General features: G+C 37.4%; 1 protein-coding gene across 1 annotated transcript; it reads right to left on the minus strand.

Moving 5' to 3' along the window:
- Positions 1-210: 210 nt before the first annotated feature.
- TMEM19 (transmembrane protein 19) lies at positions 211-16,068 on the minus strand. Its single transcript, XM_057742934.1, has 6 exons — positions 15,372-16,068; positions 13,454-13,567; positions 5,481-5,618; positions 4,843-5,097; positions 3,776-3,985; positions 211-2,006 (listed from the first exon to the last, which is right to left on the minus strand). The coding sequence occupies exons 1-6, from the start codon at positions 15,499-15,501 to the stop codon at positions 1,843-1,845; spliced, it is 1,011 nt and encodes a 336-aa protein (XP_057598917.1). The 5' UTR covers positions 15,502-16,068; the 3' UTR covers positions 211-1,842.
- Positions 16,069-22,223: the final 6,155 nt, after the last annotated feature.

Consider the following 22,223-nt stretch of genomic DNA (forward strand, 5'->3'; position numbering starts at 1 on the left):
TCTCCAGGAAAAAAAGAAAAGAGGTATGTTAGAACAGCTGTAGGAATAAACAGGCTGCACAAAAAACTGACGCAGGGATGATTTGGTAAGTGATGTAGCTGTAAGACTGTGTAATTACTAGAAGCTATCCATCCATAAAAACAGCATACAACACTGCTGCTAATAGCTGTCTGCATAAAAATGAAAATTCAACTCTTTTGAGACTTTAGGTATAGGATATTCTTTTTTCTTTATCTTTTTTATTGAATTGTAATTGACATACAACATTAGTTTCAGGTGTACAACATAGTGATTTGACATTTGTATAAGGATATTCTTATTTAGTAGTTCTCAACCTGTTTAAACGTTAGACTCTCCCAAGGAACTTTCTAAAAATAACCCACGCATGGGTCTCACTTTCAGACATTCTGATTTACTTGGTCTAGAGAGGGACTTTGACAACAGTGCTTTTGAAAACTCCCTACACGATTCTAAGGGGCAGCCAGAGCTTTAAAAAGTTCCAATACCCAGGCTGTACCCCAGACCAGGTAAATTAGAACCTGTGGGTGAAGCCCAGACACAAGTATTTTCTTTTTAAGATGCTCAGGTAATGTCAACTTATATATAAAGAAGACAAGTAGAGACCCACTGAGTTGCTTGGCTTAAGGCTTAAGTGTGTCAGCTGTTTTTTTTAAAAAATTCTTTCCGAACCAAGTCATTTCTAGATACTCCCTGTAGCAGGGTCACCAATAAAGAATGCTAAGCTTTCTCCACTCTTATAGTTGCTTATTCATAGACTCTCTCCTCAATTTTTCTATGAATGCAAAAGGGGCAGGGGAAGAAAGATATGGAAATCACATGAGAAATATTTCAAAATACTTTTAGCACAATAATTCATACTATATTAAACTACTTTAGCATGTACATCAAAGTGAAGAACAAAACTGAAACGTAGAATTCACTTTGGTTGAGACTATGCAAAGGAGGGCACAGCTTAGAAGGTACATAATAGGAAATCACAGCATCTTCCAGGGAATTCTAGGACAGCAAATGAAATAATAATTGCGATAATTTTCCAGGAATTCTTTAACTGGTCAACATGTCAATGTAAATCAAATTCCTTGACAAATTTCAAAGAAAGCTAGAAAATACATTAAAAATATTAAATTCAAGATAACTTCTGCTCAGAGACCAACTGATATATATAGTAAGGTGCACATGTTTTAGACATATCTCTTTTGCTTTTACTTAAAAATAATTTTTTTTCATGCATTTTAATGGCCACATGAAAAAGACATTTACTTTTTTTTCATCACTAACCCTGAGGAAGGAAGAAGAAACACGGAGTAGACCTTGCAGCTCACCAGGAACCAAACTCCACACTTTTTACAATAAGTGGCAAGTAATGGGGAAGTCCAGGATATTATACTTATTCAGGCTTCCACACACATCCATTTAAATACTTAAAACGGATACAACATTTGGATAACTGGCATGGTGGCATTTCTCTGCCACAACTGAACCATTTAAAAATTTTATCACTTTTAGTCCCTTTATTGATTTAAACAAAACAAGCAGGAACTTTCAGTTCAACATATAGGAACATTATAGCTTCATTGCTCAAGTTCCATTCAGCAGAAGAAAAGTATGGATAAATTCTATGAATCTTGTCTTTCACCAGAAAGATATTAGCTGTTATGAGGAAGTCAGAGAAAGGAAAAATGTGGAATTCCATCATAATGGAATAGAGGGGGAGTTGGCATTTCGGCTTTGTCATTACAATTACTCTTCCTGGGATGAAACTTGGAATTGCAAATTTAGCTGAATTAACCACAGTTTTAACTTTTGCAAATGAAATAAAGTTCACTGTCTGGGCCAAAACCCCCAAGCAGCTGTTGGGAGCAAGAGGGCGACAAGGACAGAAGAAAACAGATTCACGGCATTGTTATCAAGAATGGGTTTCCCTGCTATGTGTTTCACCCCATTCATCGGGCTGTTGACCACCATGCCAGTGCTTTCATCCAAACCTGGAAAGAAAAAGAAGTGAGTGAGGTAGAAAATCCAAGATTTAAAAAACAAAAATTAGCTTTCTCCTCCAAAGGAGATAATTTTTCAAAGATTCTCAGCCATTCACAAAACGACTTTAGTGGATAACCTATATGGTGAGTGATATGGAACCCATGATTACAAAAGGCCTCTTTGAATAAACGGGTTTCAGTACACCTCAATACTGTTCTCTCAACAATGCTGGAGTTCCTTCAGAAGTAGAAGGGAGAACTTGAAAAGCAGAGATGGCATGAAACTGGCAGACTGGGCCTGCGTCCCCAGTGGTTCCCCCAAGACCAACCTGTGAGGCTTCTGAGAATAGGCATCATGCCTACGGCCTCCACAATGGGTACCCAGGCCTAGCCAGGTGCTCACACAAAGGAGGCTCATGAGGATGAATCTAACCTGCTCCCCGGCCCAAATTTTTTACCTCAACTCACTCAATATGATCAGAAACTTCCCAGTTAGAGCCCAGTTTAAAATAAAACCTAGGCTCTTTAAAAATCGTGTAGTGTGTGTGTGTGTGTGTGTGTGTGTGTGTGTGTATGGTTACTGACCCTTGAGTATCAATTAAAGTCAGATTGCTTCCTCCTCAGCATCTAGATGAGACTAATGAAGCTGAGAGGACCAATGTTCTGATGGTGGAAAGGGGAGTGGAAGGACAAGCAGATTATCTTGGGACATGAAGAGAACTGAGAACACTGTATTCAGGGAACCATTTTCCAGACGTCTAGCCTCTTCACAGTGTGAATCAAAGGAGAAAACGTGGCTGGTTAGAGGGTGGATCAAATACACACCTAACAGAACATGTCAGTACACTGACATGACAGGAGAGCCTTAGATGCAAAGCACAGAAGATTTTGGAGAAAATGGACTCTGCCATATATCTTGAGAGGGACTAAAAGCTCAGTGGGGAGGATAGCAAACCTGATGTCACAGCAGAAAAGTACATCATATGCACATAGTCAGATTATTATTAACTGTTTCTCAAATGGACTTGGAAAACAAATGAAAGGAAGGGCATTATGATCTGACTCCAAAACTCTGCTTCCTTGGGATTAGGTAAAGTCCCATGAGCAAAAGCATCTGTCTGTCTCCTGCACTATCACATCTTGCCTGCATAGCTTCTACTCATTGCTCTGTAGGAGTAGTTTTCTTTCAATCAATTTAACACAAAAGAATAAGAAATTCAAAATCGTAGAAGAGACTTTGCGCTATCATTCTGGGTCCCTCAACAACCTGTGTGTTTGGGACTTTTTATTATCACATCTCTCTTTTTTTTTTTTCTTTTCTGTATTTCTTCCCTCTTTCCTTCCTTCCTTCCTTCCTTCCTTCCTTCCTTCCTTCCTTCCTTCCTTCCTTCCTTCCTTCCTTCCTTCCTTCCTTCCTTCCTTCCCTCCCTCCCTCCCTCCCTCCTTCCTTCCTTCCTTTTTCTTTCTTTCAGGACACACTTATTCAGTGTCATGATCAGACTACTACATTTAACAATCAACAGCACGGATGAAAAAAACAACCCTACATTAAAAATCTTTGTTGTAATGCTTTACACTTTCCGCAGAAAAGAAACTAAAATAACTTGTTATACAATTAGTCAGAAATACAGTACTCGAATTTTTTGCCCATAACATGAATTTTTTTGCCCAAAACATATCTTCTTTGCAGCAGCTGGGCCCTGCCACTGCTGTGCGGTGGCTGAATTCCCATTTCTTTAATACACCAGTAAGTTGCAACAATAAGGTAATGTTCTTACCACTAAATTGCATGGTGGCTCCTAGATATGAATCCACAATTGATCCCAGCAATCCAGCCAGACCCCCAAATGCAATAATTGGCCACTGAGGGGCAGAGATGTCTAAATCGTTAACAAAAACCAACTGCGTGAGGAAGTAAGCAATGCCCACAAAGGTCCCACCAAGGAGACTGGAGGCAAGGCCCACCATCGTAACTCCTCCGTTGGTCCCTAAAGAAGAACATGGATAAAATCATCTGGTTAACAATCAGCAAACACATAAAGTCAAAAAAAAGCAAAATATTTTGGTACCTATCTAATCAAGACTAATTTAAAGAAAGGGTTCACCTGGATGCAATCCAAAGACTATCCTACTTAGAAAACAGGCTTTTCTCCTCAGTAACTCCTGACATTCTAAGCAGTGATGTGGAATAGTTTAACTAGTAGAGCTGGACTGCCTGGTTTCGATCTTAGTCCTGTCATTTCCAGGCTTGATGACTGTGGTGAAGCTACCTAACTTCTCTATGCCTTAGTTTACTTGCTTGTAAGATGTAAACAATGAAAGGACCAATTCACATGATTATTAAGAGTAAACAGTAATCCATGGAGACTAGTCAGAATGCTGCTTTGTGCACAGTAGATACTCAAATATGTTAACTGTTATGATGATGATGATGATGAAGGGGGAAAAAAAAGAAGGAAAAGGAGAGGAAGGAGGAGGAGACGATGATAAAGTACTAGTATAGTACTAGTAGCAGTAAGTAGTTGATAACGATAATGAGGACATGAGATATACGTTGAAGCACTAACCATATACTAGGCCCCAAGAAATACTCTACCATTTCCTTCCTTTTCCTTTCCCACTGATGAGCCTGCAGGTCAATCTCTATGTTTCTATATTGTTTATCTAGGAATTACTAACACTTTCTGCAAATATTATTTATTATCACTGATTCAATAGCCTATATCGATCTGCCAATTAAGGAGACAAATTGAAATTCTTAAAAGGCTTTTCAATAAGAAACACAATTAATCAAGAGGCTTTTTGTCCATTTTTGTTTTTTAAAGAAACTTAAATAAAGACTCACCTATTGGAACTTTCTCCCAAGTTGTTATCAGCCTTGGTGGGCTTTTACTCAGAACAGTGCCAACTTCTGAAGCCCACGTGTCTCCAGCACAGCAGGCCAGTGCAGCCAAGAGAGACAAACACATCCAGGAAGCAGTGTGCTGCTTGGAAAAATCTACTGGGATTTCCCCAGGGCCATTTTCTATCATGTACAGCAGGGCCAGCTCTGTGGGCACCGCTCCATTACAGAATACCTGAATCCAATTTCTCTGCCCACCTAGGAATAAACAAGGGAATGAAAAGGACAAAAAATGTTTTCTTCTCAGGAGGAAAATCATGCAGTTATAGGAACTTACATTTTAAAATTTAGGAAAAGAAAAATGACTAAAATTTTTAAAATGACTAAAAGGGGGATGCAACTTTTTCCACATTCTGTATTGTTTCAGAGTAATTAACACTAACTTCAGTATTTCTAAAATTCTGCTGTTACTTGCTACTGTGGTAAAGTAATAATAAACTACATCAGGCTACTACTTAAAGTAATTCTCATATAAAATTTCTGTTTCAATAGTCTAAACATGTTCTGATTAAAAGCTTACAACGTTTTAAGATGAAATAAACATTACCACTTTAAGTATCATTAAACATAATTCATTCTACCTTCTTTGTATTCTGAATCTAGACGTTTCTTTGTTTCTCTCTTCCATGTAGTGAGTTTCGAGGAAGAAAGGAAAAACATCATCAAAGAGGTGAAAAAGCTGAGATTTGCAATGGTTAAGATAAATCCAACCACGAGTGCTGAAAGAAACACACATATACACAAAATTATACTTAGTCCATACATTAATGCTGTGGAAAAAAAAGAATGAATTTTTTTTCAGTTATTTCCATTTACATTTTTACCAAGACATTACCAAGTAGTAGAGTCTTCCAGGTTTCCACAATATTTTTTACATTTTTCCCTCCATAGCCTGGGATTTTTTTCTACTTTACAAAGAAGATTCAATAAATAGAGCATCCAAGAGTAAATCTGGTAGAGAGAGGCATATAGAAAACAAATTCCAACACGACAGAAGTCTCACCTTATTAGTAGTTATTGAAATGTAAATGGGTTAAATGATCTAATCAAAAGACGGATTATCCATTGGCAAAATGGATAAAAATACGTTGTCCAACTATATGCTGTCTATAAGAGATTCAATTTAAATCCAAACACATAAATGGGTTGAAAGTAAAAGGACTGAACAAGACAATCCATCCAAATAAGCAACCAATAGACAGCAGGGTTGGCTATACTAATATTAGACAAAACGGACAAGCTCAATACAGTAACCACAGGACATTAGCTGTCTCTCTCTCTCTTTTTTTAAGCATTTCTTTTCTTTCTGGTATAACAAAATGCTTGGGGCTCATCTTAAACCTACTTTGCCCCAGCCCTGGAGGCAGCCATTTCTCTGAGGAGCTCTGGTTCATTACAGGGGGGAATGGATATTAGAGGTCAAAATCTAGGCTCACAGTGTGTTCACTGTTATTGGGGTATATTTGCTTTTTGTGGACAAAGCAAGTGAATACACATACACAAATATACACACATGCATATACATGCACACATAAACATGGGCACATATACATGTATATACACAGATGCCTACATAGTTTGGAAATCACAAGATCACACCAATAACTCCAATTCCAATCTGTCTCCACAGGTTCTCTCTTGCTTCTCCCCATTCCACATCTGTATCCCTTTTTCCTTAGTTAGAAAGAACTCTGGCCTCAAACAACAATGACAATTTCACTCGTTTGCTCAATCCCCTATTACGTGTAAAAAACTGTTTTAGAATTGCTTTACCCATACTGTAACAAAAACGAACCTACTAAAAACAATTTTAAGATTTGTTTGCAATTCTCCCCTTCCTGTAAACCCAGACCGAAGGGATAAAGAATATAGTTAAATACTGTGTTCATAAGTTACTCTTTTTCTTTTTTTCCCTTCAGTGTGCTTATAGTATTCATTTAAAATACAGCTGGGTTCATCTATTTTAGTTTACTTTCAGTTTTAGATCCGCCCCTTCCCAATTTGCCGGCTTTTCTTAAACGTGCTTTTAAAAGTTACACTTACACAAAAAGTGAGGTGCCACTTCCTCCCATGTCCCTTCTGCCTCTCCCTCTATATTTTGCTCTCTTTCTGTTCTTTGTATGTAGTCAACATCATTGTTCCCCAGTTTATCATTCCTGTGTTTTCTTTTATAAAGATAAGCAGATATATGCATGCTTTTTTATTTTTCCTTCTTCCTTACACAAAAGGTAGCATTCTCTACATGTGATTTTGAACTTTCAAGCACACTTTTGATAATTTTATAGCTCTTCTTTCAGGCAGAGAATGTGCTGGTCTGCCACTGAGTACTCAGATCAGTGGCACCCAAGAGTGGCCACCATGGCGTTCATGGTTGAAAATTTCTGCTCTCTGTAACTCAAGATAGATAGATTCAGTTTTGCTATATGAAGATTTTTATTAAATAACACAATAAGCAAAATTCTACTAAGTAACAGAATAGATATTAAATATTATTAAATAAGTTAATACATATGTAATAAATAAATAAGTATTAAATAATAGAGCAGGGGACCAGGTTCCTATTTCTAAAGTAACTCTATTGGTTAGCTCCATCCAGACTGATTGATCCATCCAGAGATACTCAATTATTGGCATTTTACTTATGTTTAGTACATTTTTACTGAGAGTGCAAGAAACAGGGTAATGCTGTATAAAGTACTAATAAAGTGCTTCAGCTCTGGAGTTGAACAGTCTGGAGCTAAAATCTCAACTCCTCCACTTACTTCTGTATGACTAGATGTTACCTAACCTTAAGCCTCAATTTCTCATTGGTGTATTCAGAATAATAATTCCTACCTCATTGGCTTCATGTAAAAAGTTAAATGAGATAATTTTCATAACATGCTTATTAGAAGCCCTTAATAAATGTTAACTAATGTCATTAGCAATAATAGCAGTTACAGTGGCGAAACCTCAACAATAACATCATTATTGCAATTATGTATTATTACTGTAACAATAATGATGAATATTATTGTTATCCAACCTTTACGTTTTTAAATATACTACAAAATTACCACATGAGTATCGGAGAGGAAAGCCAAAACATACCAAAGTTAAAGTGCCACTCTCCCTCACCACTCCCATCCCTTCTCTACGGACAGTCGCTGTTAATAATTTGTTCCACCATCTTTAAACACACCCAAAGTAAGATGGCCCTAAAACAACCTACACTGATATGCTACAAAGAGGTATCCGCATCGTTTTTGCTTCAAACATCTCAAAATACAACATGAAATGACCAGTGTTCAAGTTGATGACAGTTCAGAATGAGGAAATCAACTGAAGTGAACGTGCTTTGAGGGAATGACTTCTTTTATGTAGTCTAAGAAATATCTTAGAATTTCCTGCATCTCCCAGTTATAACAACTTTTAAATTAGTAACTGCTCTCTCCAGTTGGTGTCTCTTCCACCTTTCTAACTCACCTCTATAATCTTTAATTGTCAGCGCTAAGGAGTTAACGTGCACAACAAGAGGATGCTTCCAAAGAATGTGCAGACTCAAGAATTATGGCTGCCTTCTGAGTTTAAAACAGGTAAATTCTGTAACTGGAAGATGCCATCTGGGGAAGGAAAGCAACACTGTCTACAAATGTCTCTGACAGTGGGAGTAGAGTTACCCAAAATTCCAACCAAGGAGACCTGGGAACAATCTCTGAGAGGCAGGAAAGGGAAAGGTAGGACTGGGACTTTATAATTTAATAAACTCAAACCTAATCAATTATATCATAAGTGATCTGCCTAGAGAAAGACTATGGGAATCAAAAGAAGGCTGGTTAACCCAAAATATAGAATATGAAGGCCAAGAGAACCAGAGGTTGGCAGACTTGAATACTATATAAGGGACAGGACCCTCTGACCTGTGGATTTGCATTTCTGACTGTTTCTCAGACTCTGTACTCACCAAAGCAACCTTCTCATTACAATCTGACTTCTCAAGTGGACTGACTGCAAGAATAGGACATGTCTGAACAGTGATGTTTGTATTCCAGTTGACCCAGTAGTTATATATTTAATCAGTTTAATAAAGTAGCATTCTGATTCATACATTAGTGCCTTGTAACAATGGGCAACATAAACCAGTTTTCTTGGCTCTAATCAGCTCTGGGTACTTGACAGAATGAGGTTTCTATTTCAAAAAACTGAATGCCAGATCTGAATTATGATAACCAAAGAGGTAGGCCATCCTTGTGAGACCACACAGTGCACAACCACTGGCCCTTCCTGACAACACCTCATTGGCTGTGCACTACTACACTTACAGCATCTCCTTCTAGGGATTAAATGCCTTAAACCCATCTTATTTATCATCTGTCTCCCCTGACTAGAAATGTAAGCTCTGACAGTGGGATTTTTATCTATTATGTTCACTACTAAGTCCTAAGTGCTCAGAACAGTGTCTGGCATTCAGGACACCGTTACTAAATAATTATTGAATGAATGAATAAAAAAAAATGGGAAACCAATAAGCTACGAGTGTTAGCAAGTGAAATTAAATTTAAACTTGTCAAGAGGTGAACGACAAACTGTCTACACAGACATGTTCAAAGGAACACAATGAATAACACTTTCTTGGAGCAAATCACCTGCATGGTGCTTCACAGTTTATAAGTACATTCTCACATAATCCCTCATTTGATCTTCTCCTTATTCTAGAAGCATTCTTTCTCTCAAGAAGATGAGAGCCCTTCACTTCAGTGTCCACTCTGAGCACTGCCTCAACCCCTTCCCTCTTCCTTCAACACTAAGGTATGTGTTCCTGTGTCATGGTGGACTCTAAATATCCAGATCCCGAGCAAGTTCTGAAACTCCTCTCAATCCCAAGCACACTAAAGACATGACATGACAAACCTCAGTAACACTCCTATGACTGTAACAGTAGCTGTGGAAAGACAACAATACTAACATTTATAAAATACATATTATTATTTTATACGTGCCAGGTCCTGTGCTAAGCATTTTATATGTATGACTCCTCATGATAAGTCAGTGCTATAGATCTATTATTCCCTTTCATTTTATGGGAAAATTATAACACAGCGTTTAAGTGACTTGCAGTCATACCTCAGGACATATTCCCAAGTACTATGACATATTTTGAATCAATATTACAGTTTTTTGTCCTTAAGGGAAAAAAAAAGTTACAAACAAAAAAGATACAAATATTCCACAGAATGAAATGATTAGGAGAAGAGTAGTGGTTTTAAAATCAACGCACATGTATTTCCTAAGCACTATTGTAACTGTGTAGCACTATTCAAAAAAGCATGGGACAAAGAAGCATATGATATACTCTCTGTCTTTAGGGAGCTTATCGTATAACACTTTATAGTTTAAGAAGATATGTTGTCCCACACATTATCTTGTTTGAGCCTCACCAATAAGCCCATAAGGAGCTATTTCATAGGAGATGAAGAAAGTGAGGCTTGGAGGAGTTAGGTCAAGTAACCAAGTTCACAGAGGCAGCAGGTGGCAATGCTACGATTCAAATATATATCTTCTAATTCTAAATCAAGCAAAGGAGGAGAAAAGTAGAGGCCCAAGGGCAGGAGGCAGAAAAGGAAATGGTAGCAGGAAAGAAACAAAAGTAGAGATGTAAGAGGAGAAACAGGATCGTATACAGCATAGAAGCCAAAGGAAGACAGCACTTCAAGAAGAACTTGACGCTTCTTCCTACAGGTCAAGAACAATGAAAACCAAGGCAAGTCAACATCACTAATTATTAGAGAAATGCAAATCAAAACTACAATGAGGTATTACCTCACACCGGTTAGAATGGGCATCATCAGAAAATCTACAAACAGTAAATGCTGGAGAGGGTGTGGAGAAAAGGGAAGGCTCTTGCTCTGTTGGTGGGAATGTAAATTGATACAGTCACTATGGAGAACAGTATGGAGGTTCCTTTCGAAACTAAAAATAGAGTTACCACATGACCCAGCAATCCCACTACTGGGCATGTACCCAGAGAACACCATAATTCAAAAAGACACATGCACTCCAGTGTTCACTGCAGCACTATTTACAACAGCCAGGACATGGAAGCAACCTAAATGTCCATCAACAGATGAACGGATAAATACATATATTGGTACATATATACAATAGCATATTACTCAGCTGTAAAAAGGAATGAAACTGGGACATTTGTAGAGACATGGATGGACCTAGAGACTGTCATACAGAGTGAAGTGAGTCAGAAAGAGAAAAACAAATATCGTATATTAACACATATATGCGGAATATAGACAAATGGTACAAATCAACCGGTTTGCAAGGCAGAAATAGAGACCCAGATGTAGAGAACAAACATATGGCCACCAAGTGGGGAAAGCGGGGAGGTTTGGGGGGGAATGAACTGGGATCGGGATTGCCATATATACATTACTAATAAGAAAAAAAATACCAAATTGTACACTCTAAATATATGCAGTTTATTGTATGTTAACTGTATCTCAATAAAAGTTCTTAAAAAAAAAACAAAAACCAAGGCAAAGCTACCTGAGAAAGGACATTTTTAGCAAAGCATAACTCTATATTATTATATTCAGGCAGAGATTGCTCAAATTATCTGCTATAAATGAGTTAACACTTTGAAAGTGCTAACAACAGATTTCTCAATTTCTCAACAGAATTTGAACCGTGTATCTTAATTACGAAGCAAGAGAATGAGCATGATTCTGCAGAACTGTGCCAAATAATAATAAGCACCCTATACATGTTGGCTATGTGTCTAGGCACTGAGCTAAGAACCTTAGAGTAATTATCTCATTCAATTCTTACTGCAACCCTAAGAATGAAATCAGGGGTAGATCAAGATTTTGTAGGTCCTGAAGCTTATAAATTGGGGGCACTTTAAAAAAAAAAAAAGCACAAAAATCTTTTACCTCTGTAAAAAGAGGACCATAAGAGCACATTGCTAGGGCTCTTCCTAGGACCTTGAAAGGTAGCATTGCAAATGAAATGCCATGAAGTTTAAGCGTTATTACTTTCATGGTGTGTCCTTCTCTAGGTTAGCTATTTTTTTTTTTTTTTTTTTTTGCACAGGAAGCACTTATTTATTTTTTGAAATTTTAACAAATTAAAGTATAGTTGATTTACAATGTTGTGTTAATTTCTAGATTAGAAATTAAAAACTCATTTCTCTGAGGAGAAAACTGAGGTACAGAGAGGTTATGTGACTTTGCCAAAGCCATAACTATTATTCAAAGTCATCCTGCCTGATTCTAGTGCTTGTTCTTTTACGTATCAGACTATCTTGCCTCCGTGAAGGCCTGCTCTAGTTTATGAGACTTTATGAAACGTCTGCTATATGTGATTACAGAGGGAATAGACTGTGTTTACAGTGCATCAGGGCTAATGATCAGAAATGTTTTGAAGGCTGGGTAGGCGGTTTCAAGACCTGCCAGTTCTAAATAATCCTTATCCTGTAGTGATCTCAGCCTATAGGAAGCATTTGGGCAGGGTGGGAGTGGGGATCCTCATGTCTTTGGGGCTTATAACACTGGTAGGATATGAAAATCCCAAAGTCAGATCACATCCCATCACTCCTCTGGTTCGACGCAGGGAGGATTCTAGGTTGGGGTAAAATCTTTACTGTGTCCCACAGGCCCATATGACCTGGCCCTTGCCTATTTCTTCAATTTTATCTTGCATTACTTTACCTTTTCTTCCTATTTTCCAGTCAAATGAGCCTTATTCTTACCCCTGAACAAGCCAGACTTGAATATGTCAGGGCCTTTTTACTTGTTCTGTCAGCAGAATATGCTTCTCTCAGATCTTCTCATTTCTGACTTCTTCAGGTCTCAGTTCAAAACTAGCTCTTTAGAAGAAAGGTTAATCCTGACCCTATCCACAGAATACCCCACATTCCCCAATACACACACTTTATTATCTTTAATTTTTCTCATTAACTTTATCATTATACAGAAAGTTTTATGTATTCTATTTGTTTATTATCTATCTGTACTAAAGAATAAAAGTTCCATAAAATCTGAAAGTTTGTCCTTGTTCACAGCTATATCCCCAGTTTCTAGAAGAGTGGCACATAGTAAGTGCTCAATAAATATTTGCTAAAAGAATAAATAAATGTCCCCATCTCAATTCTGAAGAATGAACTAAGAATACTCAGTTGGAACTACTCTGCTTGCGGCTACTAACAGCAATTTCCAAGTGCTATTCTTCTCAATAGCTCCTCTGTTTTACATCGAGGAAAAAGGCTCCAATGTTTCTGCTAGCAGAAAATTTAATCCAACTAAGAAGCAGAATAATCAAGGTCCTCAGAAGTCTATCCTAATATACTTGTTATCAATTACAAAGTTCAATTTGTACATCACACTAAAAGGGTATGTTAGCATCTGAAATTTTGGCAGAACAGGAATGTTAAGCAATGCATAACTTCATCATTGTCTAAAATATGTGTAATTTACAGTCTCATATTCAGAATTTAGAAAACATGAGTTTAAATTATATAAGCAAGCACTTACTATATGGTTAAACATTCAAAAGAAAAACATACCTCCTAAAGCCCCACTGTGATCTAGACTTTTCTTTTTAAAGCCATTAGAGACGATCAAAACAGGAACAACAACAGAAAACAGCCAACGCCAAGGAGAAATAGGCTGTAAGTTACCTGAAAAATTAAAAAAGTAGAGCATAAATTGTGTGAAGCCTGCACAGGTTAGTCTTGGCTGCAAGCTCTGATAACTGCATTCTGGATTACCACACTATGGTAAGTAGAGAAACTGAGATGAAGCCACCGAAGTAAAATATTTATGTTGAGACTTGTATATTTACAGAGAGACAATCCTACTGGGGAATGACCAAATAAGACCTCTCCAAGTTTTGAGAACCATTTACAACTACTTATAATAATGGGTATCTGGTACATATTTGGAGATTTGAAACTAATCTCTGGTTCTTCATGTTTTTGGAAAGAAGGCACGTATGCAATCTCAAGATCTGCATAGAACAAACACTTTTCTTAACAGGATCCAATTATTCTTCTGTCTTTCACAGAGATTTTTTAAAAAGGTAACATTCCCACAAGCTACACACCTCAGGATTCAAAGGATAGCAACTGATTTTTCCAAAGGTTGCATTCACTCACAGATGTTCTGTTTAGCTGGCATAATTTTTTTCAGACTATTTGAGTCAATATTTAAAGATCAGGAAATTTTGTATAAAAATCTAGATTCTTATTTTCTGTTTTAAAAACTGGAAGTTCAGGCCCCTGTAGCAGAATTGACGACAGGTGAAGAGAAGCTGCCTCCTTTAGACTGGTCACAGCTTTCCCATTTAAAGTTCCCACCATTCCTGGCAGACTCCTAAACACCAAGGCTGAGTGATTATAGTAAAGAAAAATGTGAACTACTGCTTGTGCCCACCTATCAAAAATCGGAAAATGGAAGACAAAGAGGGTGAAAATGTTAAAAAAACGAACAAAGAAATCCTAAGAAAATTCTATTTCTAGAAGTGTAAACTGTTCCCATGTTCTTAATATGCAACGAAAAGCCCTGGACAGCTTTCCTTATCTGCATCAGGTGCCTAGCCCAGGGGGTCACTTCAATTTACAAACGCTGGTTCATTTTATTTAGTTCAAGTCATAGTCAATACTGGCATCAAGGAGAGTCTTCTCACATACCTCTCCTCCCCAAGCCCTCATCCCCTACTGGGAATCATTATGAATGAACAGTCCTGAAAGCTCCTTTACCTTGGAGAACACCCACTTGATTATTCACATGTCTCTCTGCAAAAGGACTAAGGTCTAAAACGGCAATCACTTATGATAAAATTGTTTGTAACAGTTCACTTTCTCACTCTATTTTTCACTTTTCTTTTGAACGGAACAGTATTCTGTTTTTATAAAGGGCCACCAAGGAAGTTTGTACAAAGGCATACTTATGCTCTAAGGCAGCTTCAAAATCTTAAATATTTGAGTCCAGAGTACCTCATATTTATTCAAATTGGCTTCAGGTTTAAAACAGGTCTGTTCTTTTGCAGTGACCAAACAGCAGACAAATCTTTCAAATCTCCAAATGTAAACATTGTATCTTTTATTTTTATTTTTTATTTTTTACAGGACACATGAAACTACCTTACAAACAGTCTTGTGAAAAGCATCACTACAATTGCTTTGCAAAATTGTTTCACCTTACTTATTTTTCACCAAGATAGGTGTAATAATTACATAAAATACAAAACATATTTTGGAACCGGTATAACTAGTATTATGACAAGCAGCATTTATTGAAAGCTTTAAAATGTTCAAGGCACTGTATATTTCCATGTTAGTAAATTCAAGTCAGGCCGTGCAAGCTAAGTAAACGCAACAGTTTATCACCCTTCAGAGGATATGAGTTTTGGCCTTCACAATGGTACATTCTAAATCCCACCGATTAGATTATAGAAAGACAGTTTAGAACGTTGATACTCACCATAGTAGGTGCTTGCAGTCATAGACATAATCCAGAAAGCTAAAGAAATGCAAATAATCAGGCTCAATATAACTATGTTAGCTATCATCTTTATGTATTTTTTGTATGTACTGTCGTCAAGATCTGTCATCAAAAATAAGGATATGAACACCTGGGGGAGAAACTGTCTCGCTTTTCTGAAGAAATTAAAGTCATTTAAGTGGCCAGCAAAACATTCGTGTAGAGGCGAACCTAAATGCCAACATCTTCCACCGGCCGAGAAAGTAATATAAATACAAACTGTTTCCGGAAATGGGGCTGGTGGAGCCCTTGCGGCAGGAGCCTGGGCGAGGTCAACTCCTCCCTAGAAAAGCAAATCGCAACCCGGCAGAGCGTGGGCTCGCAGACAGCAGTCACTTCACACTTGAACTTCACCGCCCAGGAAAGTGAAAGGGAAGCGGAGGCAGCCAATCAAGCGGCCCGGGATGGCGAGCTCCGCCCTCACCGCCCGCCCAAGCCCGGACGCCGGGGGGCCGTGGCGCAGAAGCGCAGGGTGCGGGGCCGCAACGTGGGGTATCCCGGCGGCGAGCCCAGAGCGGTGGAGTGCGGTCACTCTCGACGGCCGCCCGCGCAGCCCCAGAGGCCGGGTCCGGGTGGCCAGGGCCGAGGACCCTGGAGCTCAGCCCGCACCTCGCCGCTCGTCTGTGTCCCGTGGCTCGCCTCCTGCGCGCATGCGCCGCGGCCACCCGTGGGCGTCGCCTCGCTCACGTGAGCGTTCAAAGGGCGGCTCCAAGGGCAGGCGGGCCTAGAGGACACGGCAAGGGACTGCAGTATGGGTCCACGCTCCTTAGAATCTAGACCCTTGGAACACCTGTAAAGGTCTTGTGTTTGAGGAAGTACCCAAACGCTGAGAAGTGAAACCACCACCACCATGGCAGTAATAGAATAGAGGAATGAAAGCGTGAACTTGGACCCAGTAAGTCCGTGTCAAGCATCGTGTTCAAATACTTTTTCATCTATGAGCAGTTCATGTTGAACAATATTATGGACTTTTTAGGCGATGGGGATATATTGGGCTGTAGAAAGGGAATTTTATGACAGAAGATCATTTAGATACAAGGCTGTTTAGCGTGTGTAAGGTGCTGGACACTGTTAGCTGCAGTAGATGTAAAGATAGGTTGACATAGTTCCTGCAATTGAACTCTCAAATAATTATTATGTGGAACGTGTAGAACATTGTGGAGATGGTTCCCGCACCTCTCCTGTGTAAAGTCTGTGCAGTCAGTGAATTCACTTAGAAAGCAGAACGGCTTGTCACCATTCAACATCTGAATATTGTGGCTGATTTTACATTTTAGTTGAAAGTAATTTGTTTGCTGAGTTAACAGTAGATAATTGATAATTACGTTATATTCTGAACTTTATCAATTAATTGCTGACTGTAAGAAGAGGAAGCAACTCAGTTTCAGACATAGTACCCAAATGTGTTTTAACCGGCTAAGAGTAATTACTTTTTAAAAACTCACACTGTATTATATGCCAAGACTATTTAAAGCCCTTTGGCATCTGATTAATTACCTGAGGACCAAATTTGTGAAGTAGGACTAAATAGTAGTGGACTTGTCTTACTACATGCATATATAGTCTATATGCAGAAATTCTGTGCCCACTTAATTTTTGTGTGGGTTTGTTCAGCACAGGTAAATTATTGGATTGCCTCAGAAAGCTGACTGGGTAATATTAGTGATAATACACAATTGGGTAGAGGGGTTTTTTTGTTTGTTTTTTAAGTTTTTTCCATGTGGACCACTTTTAAAGACTTTATTGAATTTGTTACAATATTGTTTCTGTTTTATGTTTTGGTTTTTTGGTCAAGAGGCATGTGGGATCTTAGCTCCCGCACCAGGGATCGAACCTGCACCTACTTCATTGAAAGGCAAAGTCTTAACCACTGGACTGCCAGGGAAGTCCTGGGTAGAGTTATTATTAATAAGTAAAACCTAATATTTTTGTGATTTGCTTAGTGACCTTGTTTTTGTCTTTGCTTAGACAAAATTATGACTGGTATTGCTTTTTTCCCCTTTCACTTCAGTACAGTCCACAGGGTGATCTTGCCTGATTTGGGTGCTCTATGAGATTTTTATGACCAGTAGGAAACCATGGCCTGTGTCAGGCCATCTTCTAACAACGCTGAAGGCTAGCTGTGTCAGGCTAGTTCCTGAATGTCAGGGATGAGTTTATCTCTCATGAATATGTAGCTAAATTTGCATATTAAATAATAACAGTGTTGGTGACTGACTCTTCAAATGAATATTTCTCTTCCAGTTTTTCCTGGTGTCCAATTATTGCTGTTGTTCTTCATAAAACAAGTTATTGTAGCTTAAGTCTGAAAGAGTTTGGGGGAATTAACATAATTAAAATATTCTTTAAAAAGAAACATGATTTTACAATCTGATAATGTTTAGAGACAATCTGAAAACATTTCAACAGTCTTTTTCTATTTGCTTTAAAAGACATTTTCTAGCAACAGAGAATTTCTGATTAAGCATTTTTTAAACTATATTCCTCAAGATATTAGTAGGTATTCTACCTTCCACCACCACCTCCCCTCCAAAATACCTCTGATCAAATTTAAGGTTCAGAAATTTTGTTTCCTCATAGGACTGTGAGAGTGCACTAAAGGTTCTGAGAAGTTAAGAAACTTTGAACACTTTTGTTTATATCTTTCCAACAGAGTTAATTGTTTTACCATAGATTACTTTTCCCTCAGAAAACATTACAGTTTGAGAACTGTTATTGTAATCAAAGCAACAGACTGAAAAGTCATTGTTGGACTAATAATCTTTTAATCTCACAATATAAATACATATGTAAGTGTTCATTGACATAACCATTTTCTGGGATAGACTTTTGATACATAATACCAATGTAAAAATCATCCCAATGGCAAAAAGCACTTATTGATGCTAGGACATCAGTGAGTTCTACGTACAGTCATTTTGAATCTAAGCCAAAGGATTGGGTTAGATTTTGTGAAATCTAAGAGAAATGTGTAAATATTTGAATTGCTAATATATGCATGTCAGACCCCCCCCACCTGAGGCCCCCAAAAACAAAACACACACACACACACACACACACACACACACTGCCTTGAAGGCACACAGAAAACCAAGACAGATTTGTAGACAATAACATTATAATGAGATGATGACTTCATCCAAGTTATGTGTAAAACAGGACTCAAGGAGAGAAGCACTTATGTCACTTTGGTTTGTTAAGGGAAAGTGACAGAGAGAGAGGGAGCATCAGAGCTAACAAAGATGACAGGGATATTGCTAAATGATCAAGCTAAAGTAAGGGCAATATGTAAAGATTTGGTGGTGAAGAGCATGAAAATAGAAATTCATGAGTATGGAAGATTCAGAGATAACAAGGTGTGAAATACTAGCTAAATAATTAAACTGAAAATTCATCTGAGAGATAGGCACATATCTGCTTTCTTGGCATTGAACTTGATTTTTTTTTAACTTTTGGAGCACAAATTTTAAAAGGCTAGCAATTTAAAGACATATGTTATTTTAGATTCAACTTATTCTAAAAGGGCATTAGGAAGATGGTAGGGAGCAGTGAGGGCAGGAATAAACAAATGGAATTTTTTTTTCCCCAGTACACTCAAGGACAGGAACCATGTTTATCTGGTTCATTCTAGTTTGTTCAGTGTCTCTTAGTGAATGTTAAAAGTGTTTTTTAAATTAAAGTACTAAGTAATATTTTAATACTTAGAAAAAAATTAAGAAAAAATCATATCTTGTTTCTTTGTTATTAAGATATGGTAAGCATATGTACAAATAAATCTTTGTGTGAGCCTCAAATGATTGTCAGGATAGGACTTCCTAGGTGGCGCAGTGGTGAAGAATCTGCCTGCCAATGCAGGGGGCACGGGTTTGAGCCCTGGCCTGGGAAGATTCCACATGCCATGAAGCAACTAAGCCCATGTGCCACAGCTATTGAGCCTGTGCTCTAGAGCCCATGAGCCACAACTGCTGAGCCCTACTGAGCCCATGTGCCACAACTATTGAAGCCCACACGCCTAGGGCCTGTGCTCCATAACAAGAGAAGCCACTACAATGAGGAGCCTGTGCACCACAATGAAGAGTAGCCCCCGCTCTCAGCAACTAGAGAAAGCCCGTGTGCAGCAACGAAGACCCAATGCAGCCAATAAATAAAAATATAAAATAAATAAATAAATTTATAAAAAAAAATTATTGTCAGGATAGACAGAAAATTTTTATAGTCCTTCATATATCTGGGGTAGATTGTATAACCCTTTTAAAACAGTGCAAATAAACTATAGTGTATGTTTAGATATACTTTGAACCATAAAATGAAAATGATAATTCCTCTTCTAGGTTTTATATATCTTTATTTTGCTTATAGTTTGCTTCAATTTAAGGAGAGGGACTTCTATAGAAGTATTTTAGGGGATCAGTGTAGGGGAAGGATTCCCACAGAAATGTTTATATACATATTTTAGAAATAATAGGCATGACAGTAATTTCCTTGGGAAAGTTTTTAATATCAACATACTCAGAATACATTTTTTTGTGAAAACAATATGCAATTGTTTAATATACATTATAAAGTCATTAATTTTATGAAGTTTCCAACTGTCTAAACACCAAAAGAATCCCATATTGTGATATAAAGAGGAACCATTTTCTATATTATACCAAAATTAAAATTTACCCGTATTCTAACATTGAGAAATAAGATTTAAAAAAAACATTATGAAGTCTACCTAGAATAGATTAACAATGACTTCATAGACTGTCTTTACTGTATATATATACACACAATATTTTTTATTTTAGTTTTTTGAAACACATGACCTGTCCTATTTTAATGATTCATATATTTAACAGAGGGTTATAATGTAGAGGTCAGAGAATTGGATTTGGAAGCTGAAGATTTCATTTCTATCCCTTGTGCCAGCTGACACATTATGAATGTCTGCATGAATAAATAAATTATATTAACAAGGATTTCTTCATCTAAAATTGGAGATAATAACACCTACCACACAGAATACTTGTAAAGAACAAATAAGAGAACTAATAGGTGCCATAGTGCGTTGTTAACTTTAAAACTCTGAGTTAAATTATTAAAAAATTTGTGATAGTAGGGTTTGTTGTTTAATAAAAATATCAAATGTTGAATAAACTGCAATCTTGGCTTTGATATAATATTTAGTTATGTTTTCCTTTTAACAAGATATTAACAACAAATATGTTCAGTGTTTATTTTAAAGGGAAAAAGAAGTCTTATGATTCATGAAATAAACAGTGTATGCAATTCAGGTCAACACCTATGTCCTTCTACAAAATCTCCTTTAAGTCATTATAAGAAGAAATCTGTTTATTTCAAAAGAAAACTATTTTATCATAAAAAGGTCTAAGGTTTATACATTCTCATTCAATTCCAATTCAACAGCATTTACCAAAGCACTTCATACATACCTCTTTCACAGCATTTACACATTGTATTATAAATAATATTTATTTTTCTCAAGAGACTTCGAGCAACTTAAGGGCAGAAAGTCATGTCATATTGATCTTTATATCGAATTCCTAGCCTTTGGGTGGTTCTTTGTATAGGTTAGTGCCTAGTAGACATAAAATGAATGACAGATACAGAACAGAGGATATATGTTCTGTCCAGCAGAGGACAAAGGGCTATTATAATTTTGATTAGTTTTATGGTATAAGGGCTAAGTGATAAGTTTATCAACAAATTGAAAACAGAATTTAAAAAGATTCCTTTTAGGTTTTTCTCTATAAATGAAAGTAGGTTTAAGGTAGACAGATATATGTTAAAATAATTTGATGCAGGGGGAATTTGGGGCATGTTATCAGAACAGTAACATGAAAATGACATTAAAAAAACAGCAAAAAATTCTACTTTAAAATTACTGAGTGGTAGTTTATTCAGTGTTCTCAAATAATAATGAAGTCTAAGTAACTTTGCCAAAAGCTTGTTGTATTTTATAATGCTTTATTTTTGTGATTTAAAAAATGCTCTACCGGGCTTCCTAGGTGGCGCAGTGGTTAAGAGTCTGCCTGCCAATGCAGGGGACACGAGTTCGATCCCAGCTCCAGGAAGATCCCACATGCCGCAGAGCAACTAAGCCCGTGTGCCACAACTACTGAGCCTGCGCTTTAGAGCCCGTGAGCCACAACTGTTGAGCCCATGTGCTGCAACTACTGAAGCCCACGCGCCTAGAGCCCATGCTCTGCAACAAGAGAAGCCACGGCAGTGAGGAGTCTGCGCACTACAACGAAGAGTAGCCCCCACTCACCGCAACTAAAAGGCCCACGCACAGCAAAAAAGACCCAACACAGCCAATAAAATAAATAAATAAATTTATAAAAAAAAAATGCTCTATTAAGATATCAAAGTATTATTGTAGATGGGAATCAGCCTGCATTAGTGTTTTGTTTTGTATTGGGGAGGAGTGGTGAACCACATGAAAGTTTATACTTGGAAAACATAGTTTATGTTTAAGTGATTATTTGTCCAACTTATGTTGAGGTATAAAATAGACATGGTAAGTGTTTGTTGATGATTATGTTTGAAACCATATAAAGATAGTTGAAAACATATAATGACAATTCCAAGGAGTGGCATCCAATATTAAAGATAACATGACTAACAAGGTTTACATTATACACAAAAGAATTTCCATAAATATTTGTTTCAAGTGCCTGATGACAACTAAAAGAGACGTTTCCTACCTTTGCCTTTGTGGATCTAGTTGCTTGGGGGATATTCCTTATTAAAGTGTTGCTAATAAAGATTGTTGCTAGCATCTAA

This window comes from Hippopotamus amphibius, chromosome 7, assembly GCF_030028045.1.
Source record: "Hippopotamus amphibius kiboko isolate mHipAmp2 chromosome 7, mHipAmp2.hap2, whole genome shotgun sequence".
In the NCBI taxonomy this organism is placed as follows: Eukaryota; Metazoa; Chordata; class Mammalia; order Artiodactyla; family Hippopotamidae; genus Hippopotamus; species Hippopotamus amphibius.

Excerpts from the sequence above, each read along its gene's own strand:
- TMEM19 (XM_057742934.1), bottom strand. The coding sequence starts at position 15,501 with ATGACAGATCTTGACGACAGTACATACAAAAAATACATAAAGATGATA. Across the intron at positions 13,568-15,371 it reads GACTGCAAGCACCTACTATG|GTAACTTACAGCCTATTTCT; the intron begins GTGAGTATCAAC and ends TTAATTTTTCAG. Across the intron at positions 2,007-3,775 it reads AGCCACCATGCAATTTAGTG|GTTTGGATGAAAGCACTGGC; the intron begins GTAAGAACATTA and ends TTTTCTTTCCAG.